The 14,006-nt window shown below is 34.0% G+C and overlaps 1 protein-coding gene across 3 annotated transcripts in view; it reads left to right on the top strand.

Annotated features, from left to right (window-relative positions):
- Positions 1-1,396: 1,396 nt before the first annotated feature.
- rxfp2l (relaxin family peptide receptor 2, like) overlaps positions 1,397-14,006 on the top strand; it is an 80,482-nt gene continuing 67,872 nt past the window's right edge. For all 3 annotated transcript variants that reach the window (XM_068221461.1, XM_009301606.4, XM_001919507.8), the window contains exon 1: positions 1,397-1,479. In XM_068221461.1, the coding sequence (XP_068077562.1) occupies positions 1,425-1,479 (55 nt within the window). In that variant the 5' untranslated portion in view covers positions 1,397-1,424. The remainder of the gene's footprint in view (positions 1,480-14,006) is intronic.

Here is a 14,006-nt window from a genome sequence, read left to right as displayed (position 1 = left end):
AGTGATTGTGCTACCTACTGCACCATCGTGCTGCCCATTATTATCCTTATTATTAAGAGTTTTCCATAATCTAATGTCATAATATAGGCTAATACAGGCCCATAGGCAGCCTATTGGGGTGGTTCTTTTTTTTAAACAGATCTTTTTGTAGGTATTCACTTCATTTTATATTAAGTTATGTGGTTCAAATACTGTATTTTAGTGACATTTTAAGCAATAATATTTTCTAGACTAGCTTGTCATATGATGATCATCATAACCACACTTTTTGAAGCAACAAAAATATTTTTGTCAAAGTGCTTTACCACTAAGTGTTAATTTACAAATGTGCATTTAAAGTTATTACAGTTTTATTAATAATGTAATGAGATTACAATTTTGAATTAAACATTTTGAACAAAGAAATGTGAAAATATGCTTATTTTAAAAATGCTAATTAATTATCATTCATCATTAAAAAAAACAAAAAAAAAAAAACAATTAGGTATCTATTCAGACAGGTATGTTAAATAAAAAATAGCCTATAGACAAATAACAAACTATCAAGCTCATTTCTTCAGTCAGAAGTTGTCCATTTAAATAATTCAAAAGAAAAATTTAGAGCCATCTTCTATTGGATATTTTCCCAATTTATGATGTCATAATGGGAAAACTAAGCAGCCAAATTTTGGACTTGGGGCACCTTATACTGTAATATAAGGTCTAATTAGTACCCATAATAATAAGTTGTTTTTTATATATATTATTATAATTTTAAAACATATTTGATCTATTTTTTAGTAAATATATTTAGTATACTGACTTATAAGATTAAAAGTCTGACTTTGATCGAGAGAGAATCTCAGATGTTACCAGTAGTTGTATTGTTTAATTGTTTAAATTTGGCAAACAAAACAATTGGGTATGCACAAATTTCAGTATGCAACAAAAAACCCAACTATCTTTGGCAGTTTAATTATGTGTTGTTGTTGTTGTTTTTTGCCATGTAAAGCTGAAAGCTGAGAGAATAAGACAAAATTCCAGTCACTCCTGAAGCATCTTAAATGAGGTCCGCTCAGATTATCACCACATGGCACATATTTGACTTCAAACAATATGTGTGTTTTGTAATTGTTTTTAACTTTCACAGACACACATTTCTATAGCCAATATCAATCTCAATAAGCCTTCCTGTCTTACCACGTCTTCACAGGACAGTAGCAACAGGATCCCTTAAATAATAGACAGCTTGTGGTTTTATTTACGCAAGCACACACGTGTTAGTGTTGTCTTATCATGTTGCTGGTTTGCCAGTGAGTTGAGCCATGTCCAATCTGAGCGATGTAGATGTGACTCGCTCTCTCTCTTTCTCTGTGTTGCTCAGATGAGAAACTAGCAGCTTAGGAGAAGCACCCTCACTTGAGTCTCTCAGAGCATCACGCATCATGCTTCCTCCTCTCTTCCTCTCCTCTCTTTCCTTTTCCCTTGCTTTTCTCTCAGGTAAGACCCTCTTCTGCATTTTCTTACCTCATCTCTTCATCTGTAACTGCATGTCATTAAATACAGGTAAATGTACGGCAGTTGGTGGTCTCAGGAGATACTTTAAGCTCAATTTGCTACTTTTCCTCTCTTGCTGTCTTAGTGATGTTTGTGGTGGAAACATTGTAAAGCTGCTCAAAGAATGGATAAAATAATACATCTGCTGATGAATGAGAGAATGAATTGTTTACCTTTTAGTTAATGGATAGCACTTTTAAAAGAAGCTTTAACTGTATGAGTAGCCCATGCTTTAAATGGTTTCATAAATGTGACCGCATGAATTTAAATGTGATAATGAGCTTTTGCCTATGCAAATGTGTTTCAGGGAATTGGATGTGCCTGTCAGGATCAGACCTTTAAATTAATATAATTAAAGGGGTTATAATAATGCCTGTCAGTATTAGGCTGGTGTAACGCAGCTAAGATGATGTGAAATACTGGTTGTCTTCTTTGAGTGGGTAGTCAGCAGAAATTACTTTTAAGGTCATGCAGTTTAGCTAAATTTAGTTGTAGTTTTTGTTAAGGATTGTTTAATTGAATGATACAGTATTTGAATCTTGACGGTGTTTTTCAGATACCCTGCTTAAATATTCTATAATGTTTTTATATGTGTTACCTAGCCTGGATTAGATCATTTGGTGGAGTATATAAGCGTCTCCTAAGACATGCAAAATGTGTGTGTGTGTGTGTTTGTCAGAAAGAAAGAGACAGAGAGAGTATGGTTGTGGTAAATTATTGAGAAGTCTGAAGATTGATTAATGCAAGCTCACACACAGACACACACACACTCACACACACATGTACAAATGCAAGAACACCGACTCACACACTGAAAAATCCCCCAAGGCGTTGGAAAGCAAGGCTGTATTTATTCACCTGTCAAGAGATTCTCAGGTTTTTATGCTCTGAGAGATGACCTGTGGCATCTCTAGTGATTCATAATCTATTATGTTTTTGTTCACAGAGACACGCAAGTATGAATCAAAAGTTCACTCTTCCCTGTGGGATTGGGGGATGCAAGCATCCTATTATGATACTCTCACCTCATGCAGATGAGATCCTTTTGCTGGCTTGCAGTGTTTGGTTCTTAATTAGTGAATTATTGTTTATTTTTCCCAGATAGCCGGTATGCATAAATACAGTAGCAGAGTCATCAAGTACACATATACATTTTATGGCCTCACCTTTAAAAAATTTAAGTTTTATTTACACAATCACCAATCCCAAATGGACATTAAAATGGATATCTCACCTCATAGCAAGAAGGTCACTGGTTCGAGCCTCGGCTGGGTCAGTTGGCATTTGAGTTTACATGTTCTCCCCATGTTTGTGCTGGTTTCCTTAGGGTGCTCCAGTTTTCCCTACAGTCCAAAGACATGCGCTAAAGGTGAATTGGATAGAGTGTATGGGTGTTTCCCAAGGCTAGGTTGCAGCTGGAAGGGCATCCACTGGGTAAAATATATGATGGATAAGTTGGCGGCTCATTCTGCTGTGGCGACCTCTGATTAATAAAGGGACTAAACTGAAGGAACATTTTTATTTCATACTCCTTTTGCATTCCCATACACTCTTGCATTCACACACAAACACTACGGCCAATTTAGTTTATTCAATTCACCTCTACTGCATGTCTTTAGGCTATGAGGGAAACCGGAGCTCCTATAGGAAACCCATATGGATATGGGGAGAACTTGCAAACTCCACACAGAAATGCTAACTGACACAGCTGGGGTTGCTGTAAAGTGATTATGCGACCTACTGCGTCATCATAACGCCCCAAAATTTAATGAATTATTAATTTAAATAATTGTTTAAATAATTAATTAAACAATTCAATAATTGTTTCTTCTGTCATTCCATTTAAATCTGTAAAACACACACAAAAAATTGTCAGGTATTAAAATGCAATTAACATATAACAGTTTTCATGCTGTATGTTGTGATGCCTAAATTAACATTAATACCATTTTAAATTATTTATCTTATTTTTCAGCATTATTTAAATGCAATTTAGTTTTGTTGTGTGGTGATAATGTGTTTATTGGCTTTATGAGTAAAAACATGAAAAAAATATGTATTAGTTTTGACTACAATATTTAAAATCGCTTCAGCTTCAAACAGTATGTCAGTACATGGATGAAGTTAATCAATATTAAACACGTCTTTAGATAGGTCCCTTTTTCTTTGGGGTTTTAGTGACCTTCTGAAAGCATAAATCACCTGGACAGTCTCTCCATGGAGAACAGCAACTAATGTTTTGCGGTCTTTAGAAATCTTGTCTGAGGTTATTGTTTCTTCTCTAGAACAGCAAAATCCAAAGTCATGTTTGTTTATCCTGAATACTCACTATAAGACATTATTTAATTGATCTGACTTTGTTTGCTTAATAACAAAGTGAATTAGCGCTAAAGGTAGGGTGAATAGATGTCTGTACTGAGGTAAAAAGGAAAGTTTTATTTAGGAGTGTTAAGTGTTTGTTCTCCAACATATTGTGGTCATTGCAATATAATCTTATATACAATTAAACTTGTGAGTTGATGATGATGAACTCTTAATCTCAACCCTGTAAAATAATAATAATTATTAATTAAATTGATGAAGGAGATTAGCTTAAATCTAAAACTGAAGTGCGGCAATGAATATTTGCAAAAGGAATTGTCATCTTTGATGCAAATCTCACCAGTTATCTAAAGAAATAACGATAAAAAATTAATTTAGTATTCTGAATTGTTAATATAATGATACTTATCTATCTATCTATCTATCTATCTATCTATCTATCTATCTATCTATCTATCTATCTATCTATCTATCTATCTGTCTGTCTATCTATCTATCTATCTATCTATCTATCTATCTATCTATCTATCTATCTATCTATCTATCTATCTATCTATCTGTCTGTCTGTCTGTCTGTCTGTCTGTCTGTCTGTCTGTCTGTCTGTCTGTCTGTCTGTCTGTATAAATATGTTTACATTTATTAAATATGTAAGGGATAATTAACAGATTGCCATCCGCTAAATGATTTTAATTGCAAACACTCAATGCCAAGCGGACTGTAAAAAGTTTAAACGCGCATTATCACCTGATGTGGAAGGCATTGAAGAACAAAGTCATTTCTAGAGTTTTTTTTTTTCTTTTTTTTTTTGATGCAGGAACTTCTTATTCATATGGCAATTATTTCTAATGGGTACGTCTCTAAAGGGAAAAAAAAATGTCCATAGCTTCTCAGTCATTAAACACATGCTTTCTTTCAGATAAAGAGTTTTTAAACTCTTGCCAGGTTTTTGCTAAAAAAAAAATAAAAAATAGTGCAATGATTTAACATAATAGCCAAAAACTAGCCCGATGGCCATTCAAACTAACACAATAATATCATAATTTAAAATATACTACTCCAGTTACACGTCCCATTGATCATTTGAAAATCACAGTGTATTGTAGAGTAATTATAAAGTTTCTGTTTTCAAATATAACTATAGGCTTGACAGCACAGCCGGCATGTTGTATCTCATGTAATATTCCTGTAAGATATTCCTAATGAATTGAAATCAGGAGCCTTTCTTATGTAGATTACATATACTTTTTTAGTTATTCTTAGCAATAGTCCTGAGGAGTCCTGCTACCGTTGAAATCTAAACAGCTGCACACACAGTCTCTTCTACAGAGCAGATAATGTTTCATCATTCTAGCACAGTATCTATCGAACATTGGGAGGACAATTGGCTATTTCTAATTATTGTCCTGCCGGTGTCTAAAACAGTTACAGCTCTGCCTTAAAGTGATAAATAAAACAGACTAGCAATTTTAGGCCCCCGGGCTGCTCTTGTGCGTGACAAACACACATTTCAGTTTCAGAGCAAGTTGGATTTCTCTTCTTCTATATCTCACCTCTTCTTTAAATTGTATTCTTGGTGTAAAACTGATAAAGCAGAACATTTGTTCATGTGTTGTTGCTCGTGCCTGCTCGTTTTTGTGAGATTTTTTTATGAAGGAAGGAGATTCTGGAGGGAGACTTCACGTACACCAGCCACTACTTTGTATTCTTTCTGCAGGCAGAAAGAGAGAGAGAGTCCTTTGACCAGAACGTAGAGTAGATGAAAAGCCGAATGAGCGATGCTGGATGGACAGTGAAAGAATGTTATTGTGACAGTGAATGAAAGCAAACGAAAATGCCATTGTTCTCTGTGACGTCATCATGGCTGTTGTCAGAGTGATACAAACTTGAGCAATGTCCTGATGAGAGTCTCTAAAGTTCTCAACAGTGCAAAGTAATGAAACTAATGAAAGAAGTAAAACTTTAGGCTAATGGAAAACATATTTTATAGTTCACTGTTTACATTTGAAATGGAGAGATCACTTAAAAATTTAAATTCTGTCATTAATTACTCACCCTCAAGTCATTCCAAATGCATAAGCCCCTCTTTCATCTACCGTGAAATGCATGACCTGGACTGATACTGAAGAGAAGATATTGTTCAATAAAGTAGTAATTTTTGTCTGTTTGTTTATTCATTCATTCATTCATTCATTCATTCATTCATTCATTCATTCATTCATTCATTCATTCATTCATTCATTCATTCGTTCATTCATTCATTCATTCATTCATTCATTCATTCATTCATTTGTTTATTTATTATGTGTTTGTTTATTTGTACACCAAGGTATTCCCTTAGCTTTATAAAATTACTGTTGAAGCACCTATGACTGTTTTGATGATTCTTCTATTACCTCTGAAAGGTAGCTCTGATATTTCATTAAAAATATATTATACTAAAATATTGTAAAATAATATTTTTATTAAAGAAATCTTAAAAATATCTTGGATTTGTGAAATAGTCAGATTTTAAAAGTGTGATTATTAGACTGGAAAGCCATGAAAATTAATATAATTTTAAGACACTCACACACTTTCAGTCCACTTCTCCTTTTCTTTATAAAGAGTGCCAGTTACTCTGGCATGTTTCCCCAGCAGATGCACTTCCTGCCCCAGATCAGCCCTGAGAGTGCACTTTAGAGCAAACCTCAGTGCTGGGAAACACCTACACACCACAGCCGATTTACTTTATTCATTTCTCCTTTGGACTGTAAAACGTGCAAACTCTGCACAGAAAGGCCAGGGCCTTTCTTCATTTGAGGCGATAGTGCTACCTGCTGAGCCACCATGCTGGCCCAATTAAAAAGATTTATTTTTAGTGTTTTTTTATGATAGAGTAGCTACATGCAGGAAGCATGAATCAAAAATGTTGAGAACTGAATGAATGTCCTTGTTATTTATTTCATGATACTGTTCATAAATCAATCGAAAAAACGGAATTTAGAAAAATTCCCTTGAATTGCTTTACAGTATGCGCTTTGGGTCATGTAATCTCAGAAAAGCTAACATTTAGCTGTCAGTTGCACACATCTGGCAACAAGTCTGAAATCTCCCTGTTACTTCAGTGGAAACTTCTTAGTCCAGATATAAAAACTCTGCTTGGAATGGAACCCTGCAGAGCTTTTAAGAGCTTTTACTTTGAGCTCTTTACAGGAAAAGTAAATGTATTACTCACAAAGTCCAAGAACTTTTAAATATTATTTTCAATACAATGTAATCCTGGCTGGTAGCTGGATGCTGTTTTGTTACTTGAATATATATATATATATATATATATATAGAATATATATATATATATATATATATATATATATATATATATATATATATATATATATATATATATATATATATATATATATATATATATATATATATATATATATATATATATATATATAGGGATGGGCAAAAGCACATAGAAATGTATTTTAAAATAAAATAATAAATACATCAGTGTAACATGTATCAAAATATTGCAGCCACAACAAGTATCAAAATAAAATACTGTATTTTGAAAATATTACAAAATAGTTTTACAAGGGAGCATTACATGTCTTCGCAAACCTGCAATCAATATTGATCAATCCCTTTACCATTAAACAAATTTTCTCTTTTATTTTAGCATAAATTTTGTACAGAATTCATACAGAATGTCCTGTCTTGAAGATCTCTTAAATCACTGTAAAAACCCTGTAATACAGATAATGAGTTGGAATAGAGCACTATATATCCTAATTGAGTTTCCTTCCATTGCATGGACAGTAAAACTGCAACAATCTCTTAACAGTTAAACGGGTGATATATGAAGAGGCAATTTTATTATTTTTTGTTCAATAAATGTAGTTTTTTGCAAGTGAAATCTTTATTACTTAATGTAAAAATAGGATTTCTGAAAACTAGTCAAATCTTCAGTTTAGTAATTTCCACAAATCATGTTTTTTTGCAGTTATACTCTTTAATGCATATTGAACATAAAACATGATTGCTCTATAAAATGGAGTTGTCTGTTTTTGCAAATAAACTCTTCATATATATTCTGCTGCAGCCGTGTAACTTGAGTCTGGAGTTTTTGACCAGTCTGTATAGACTGGAGTACTATTATATACTGCATTGTGCCACTTTTGACATCTCTTTGTTAACTGTACCCTGCATCTGCAGATCATCTACTGGCCTTTGAAACAGCCAATAAAGTATTGCAGGAGTCGCCACTGTAGTCTTGGCATTACATCGGCAATCCATTCAAAACTACTATTATTTGTACAGTAGACTCATTCTGCCAAAATGTTTTCAGTTCTTCTTTAACTGGAAGTGTCTCAGTTTGCCCCTTTAGTGAGCTCCAGTGCACCATCTTTATGTGTTTTATATTTCTAAACATCCTTTGCATTCCACCTGCAGCACTGAGGCTGAGAATGATTATGTGCTGAAGGGTCCACATCCTGTTCTTTAGGACAGATATTTTATTCAATATTATTTCTTAAACAAAGATGCTGATGCCAAATTGAACACTATACTGCCATTATATATTACTGATCTAGGCATTGTGCTGTATACTATTTTCAATGACTGTTGACTTTTGTTGCAATTTGTCTGTTATTTTCTTATGCATGTGGTATAATTCCATCCATACTCCAAGCATTGACCAGATTCTTAGTCAATTTTCTGTTCTGATCTCAGGCCTATGGGCAAATAACTGAGAGAGCAATAATCAGAGGTCTTATTTTTATGATGCCATCATGTAGACTTCTTACAAAGTATTTTACAGTATTTTAAAAATACAAGACACTAAAGTATTTTGTTACAAAATATTAAGACATTTTCATAAACCCTATATATGTATATAATCAAAAGCAGCAGATGCCACGCTTTTTTACTAGCAGGGATTGTGTATTTGAAGTTTGTTAAGTGTTTTAATATCACATAGGCTTTTGAAAACTGATCATTTTAAAAGGCAAGATTGCATGTCTGTTTAATTTCTAAGGTGTTACAAGGTGCTGTGATGTCATCAGTATGAGAGATACACTGTGATGATGTTGTGAGGCTGAGAGGTCACGCGAGTGGTGGCAGGGTTACCACAAACTAACCGAATCTTCCATCAGTCACGTGACCTACCAGCATCATAAACTTTGACCTCCAGAAATGCCTCAAGAGGGACGACATCAACATTAGCTAGATTTTTTAACTAGAGGAACTTGATGACAAAGTACTACTCAAACTAAAATATATCACTTTACAATAAATCAGATAATAATAGGACATTTGAAAGTGCTGAGAGAGAAAAGGGACAAACAATATGAGCTGAAAATACATGTCTAAACTATTACTGGAAATGTGTTCTATAAAGGATCACACATGACAGACAGTCATATTGTTTTGAAAAGGTCTCAGCTGGCAGAAAGCAGCATCCATAATTGTGTCAGGCAGAGAGCGAACAATACCAAGTAAATGTGAAAAGTATAGGTTTTGGTCGCATTTTGGTTTGTAGTTTCACCAATCATTAGTAAATAATTTTAGACCACATATGTCTATAGTGTTCTTCTTTCAACAAGCACAAACACATCACAACCAGGCACACATCTTGAGATAATCTTCATGGAGTAGCATTATAGGACATCTGGGATCTGGTCGTGTTGATTGATGTTTTATCATGCCATTTGAGTCCATTGGAAAGTTCTACTAATACAGATTGGATTCCAGGTCCAATGATTAAATACTAACTTGCAACTATTTTACAGCAGGAACTTACTTATATTAGATTGATTGCTAGGATTAACAGGTCTTACATTTACTGTTCCCCATAGAATCAAAGCACACCTAGCTCTCATTACTTCTTACTCATATTAAACAGCCATATTTTAACTCATACTCATAGGAGTATATTTTTTTTACTCATTAAGAGTTTAGTTTCTTAGTTGACTAGCTCTTAAAGTCCAATATCAAAATGTACAATGTTTATTTTGCAAGTGCACATTGTTATTCTTTAGGTGAGCAATTAAGTTAATCATCTGAAAAAACTTGTTTTAGTAACTTTAAAAATTTCTGACCAGTTGCTTCTACATTTGGAGTGGCGATCTTTCTCTGTTGACTTCAGTTTGATGGCTTCAGCCACAATACCACCAACCACAATACCCTCTTAACATTAGTTTGCTACACTGCCAGACAAAAGTCTTTTAGTTGATTCCTGTTGTAAGAGTAACAAATCATAAACTGACTACTAGTTGATCATTTGGAAAAGTGGCAGAAGGTAGATTTTTCAGATGAATCATCTGTTGAACTGCATCTCAATCATCACAAATACTGCTGAAGACCTATTGGAACCTGCATGGAACTAAGATTCTAACAGAAATCAGTCAAGTTTGGTAAAGGAAAAATCATGATTTGCGGTTACATTCAGTTTGGGGGCACGTGAGAGATCTGCAGAGTGGATGACAACATCAACAGCCTGAGGTATCAAGACATTTGTGCTGCCCATTACATTACAAAACAACAGACGAGTGCAAATTCTTCAGCAGGATAGCGCTCCTTCTAATACTTCAACCTCCACATCAAAGTTCTTGAAAGCAAAGAAGATGAAGATTCTCCAGGATTGATCAGCCCAGTCACCAGACATAAACATTATTGCGCATGTCTGGGGACACTTTCTTTGCTATTCCAGATGACTTTATTAATAAGTTATTGGTCACATTTTACAATAAGGTCCATTAGTTAATGTCAATTAATGCATTTATTAACATGAACAAACAATGAACAATACATTTACTACTGTATTTGTTCATGCTAGTTAACGTTAGTTTATGAAAATACAGTAGTTCATTGTTAGTTCATGTTAACTCATGATGCATTAACTAATGTTAACAAGCATGGACTTGGATGTTAATAATGCATTAGTAAATGTTCAATTATGATGAATAAATGCTGTACATGTGTTGTTCATGATTAGTTCATGTTAGTAAATGCATTAACTAATGAACCTTATTGTAAAGTGTTACCAAGTTATTTAAGTCATTGCAGAGATGTATGGATGCAGTCCTCCAAGCTCATAGAAGTCAGACACAATAGTAATTCTTTTTGCACTGCGCCATGACTTCATATTCTATACTGTACATTATTTCTGTTAAATGACAAGACTTTTGTCTAAGCAAAGTCAGACCTAATGTTCTAAATAAATAATTAAAAATCAAGGTATGATCATATTTTATTCTGGTAAAATAAGTGTAATCTTGAGGCCTTTGCCTTTCATATAAGCTACTTCTTATACCAAATGATCAACTAGAAATCAAGTTAATACTAGTTGTTTCTAAAACTTGAATAGACAAGACTTTTATCAGGTTGTGTATATATCAGGTAGGATATACCCACCCCTGCTCAATTTTTAGTTTGATTTAAATGTACATTAACATGCTAAAATAAACGTTGTGGCAACTTCTGGTTCACAATCACTTTAATATGAATGTCATCTGTCGTTTTGCAGCCTTGCCACTGTGCTACACCAGATAGACAAAAGTTGCTTTTCCTGAGATGTCTATTTTGCGATTGGCAAGTTTTAAAATATGTTTACTTACCCTTTAAAGATGTGCATCACCTATAGGCCTTTACCACATTCACTAAAGAAAAGGAGAAGATTTAAAGTAAACACAACGCTGCACAACAGGCTCATTTTTAAACTTTAAATAAAGGACAGTAGGTTTAGGTTCACTCGGTCAGTGTTTGGAACAGAAAGCCATATTTATTTATGTCTCAGTTTTGAAATGCACTGACTGAAGACATTGCAGCTAATAGAGGTTTGAGTGCTTTCGAGTATGAGTGTGCACTTGAAGTCAAAGCTCTATTCACTTTCACGAACTCTTTGCAACCTGTGACCACAGTGATCGTGACTAAGGATGTTCAAAGGTTTGGTTGGATTAAAATAAACTCTGGTGCGATTGCTCTGGTGGGTCTTTCGAACGTTGATGAACACTAAACAATTATACAGAATTAGTGAAGCGCAAGTCTTGTTGACTAGTTGACTAAAAATAAACAGTATAGATCCTACTAGTCGACACTCAAAACAGTAGTCAACCACACGACATTAAATTGTTCAAATCACCAACATTTTAATGTTAAATGTAAAGTTACAATTAAATGCTTGAATTGAATTGAAAGCTTGTTTTTAAAAGCGAATCAGGTTAGAATCTACCTCAGACCTCACAAGCATTTGTGTCAGTTGATGAGTTCAATAAGTACATAAGCAAGATGTGCACGTACGCAAGAGCTTTCATTGCCGATGATAATAGAGAGTCTGTGAATGGAAATGAACTGGAGCTCTCTTTGGAAGGGTCATCTATTCCCCTACCTCAGAAGTGGTAACAGAGCCAGACAGCATGTCGTTGACAATGCTGAGGTGCCCTTGGATCAGTCTCTTCATTGGCATGTGTGGACCACTGCTCACTCTGTATCGGCTGTCCAGGTGCTTTCTCTTGTTATCGACCGAGTGCATTAATAAGGCCAGGAGTTGACATGTGGTCTTCTTGTAGAACACTGATATGTTAATTTCACTGAACAAAAACACATGATCTGAAAAAGTTTAATGGGCATTGTTGCATTGTACATTTTTAGAAAATATAACTTTGTATTGTATAAGTATTACACTATATATATATATATATATATATATATATATATATATATATACTTTAATGTAGCCAATTTAATGCTATTTCTTGATCAACTTTCCTTTCACTTTTGACTTGTCTTTAATGTGGCTAATGCTATTTAAATATGAAGATGACAGGTTATTGATTGTTTATTTATTGTTCTGCATAGATGTTCTGGATAAATAAGCTGTGCATTGTCTGATGTTGAGTGTATATGCATTTCTTTTTTTTTCTTTTTAGCAGCTGCCTAAAATTAATAATGCATATAATAGACAAGTTTTACCAGAATTCACTAAGGAAATTGACAGTGTGCTTAGCGAAGTGCTCAACAAGTGTGCTTACTAGTGTGTTTAAACTAGATGGTGTGCTTACTATTGTTTGACCAGTTCATCTGCACAATCGATTTCATCAACATGGTAAACAATTTGGCATTGCTGTGCTGAAGCGGGGGGCCAGAGCTATCAACCCCCGAAGAGAGAAGGCACGAGGCTTTAATTGAGCTCCAAATATGAGGCCCTGTTCATATTACAATAAAAAAGAAAATGATTTAAAAAAAGAATCAAATCTTTATGAAGATATTGTGATGTCACTGTTTTCAATAAAGTTTATCAAAACATTATAAAACATTTAAGCCAAAATTAAAAACCAAACAAAGCTCTAGACATTATCTTTTTTGAAGTCATATGTCTTACGTGGTAGGGACAAGGAGTGTAAACAAACTTCTTGTGATAATATGATATGATATCGATACTCTTAGCCAGCAAAATGATATTTGTTGACACTTCAAAAAGACTTCAGTACTATTTGCTTTAACTATTTGTGAAATATCAAACTAAATAATGACATACGGACAAATTGTTCGTAACATAAGAACAAATTAAATTGTTGTTGATGCACAAATGCAACTGAAGAATAATTGATACGATGAGAAATACACTTTAATAAAGAATATAAATAAATTTGAATATAGAAAAACAAGTAATACAGGAAAATATTCGTCCATGACAGGGTTTTTAATGTGTCTTAATATCACTAAATGTGCAAATTCTTTTGCAAAACAACATAAGGGAAGTACACCAGTTATTTAACAATTCACATGGCAAAAAAATACAATCAGTTTTAACTATTTTAGTCTCCTAGGTCATGCTAAAGGAAACTGACAAACAAGCAGTCTATATGGTGGTATAATTTGAAGGATAGTTTTATGACATGACAAATAACTAGTTGTCCAGTCTGATTCCATTCACCCAGCAGGGTTTCACTGAAAGTATAGTTGTGATTGACAGTTCTGAGTTGAGTCAGAGAATGCAGTCATCACTCCACTAAATAACTGAACTGCATGTGAACGCAAGTGCATTATTGACTCAGGGGCGACAACAGGGCTGACAACTCTATTCTGCTGTTGTGTGGATGTGCCCTTATTCATTCAGTGTAATGCGATGGGTGAACCAGTTTTGCAGGCTGATTGATTGACT

Source organism: Danio rerio, chromosome 5 (assembly GCF_049306965.1).
Source record: "Danio rerio strain Tuebingen ecotype United States chromosome 5, GRCz12tu, whole genome shotgun sequence".
NCBI classification, from domain to species: Eukaryota; Metazoa; Chordata; class Actinopteri; order Cypriniformes; family Danionidae; genus Danio; species Danio rerio.
The sequence above is the reverse complement of the archived record's forward strand: the minus strand, read 5'-3'. Positions and strand labels throughout refer to the sequence as shown.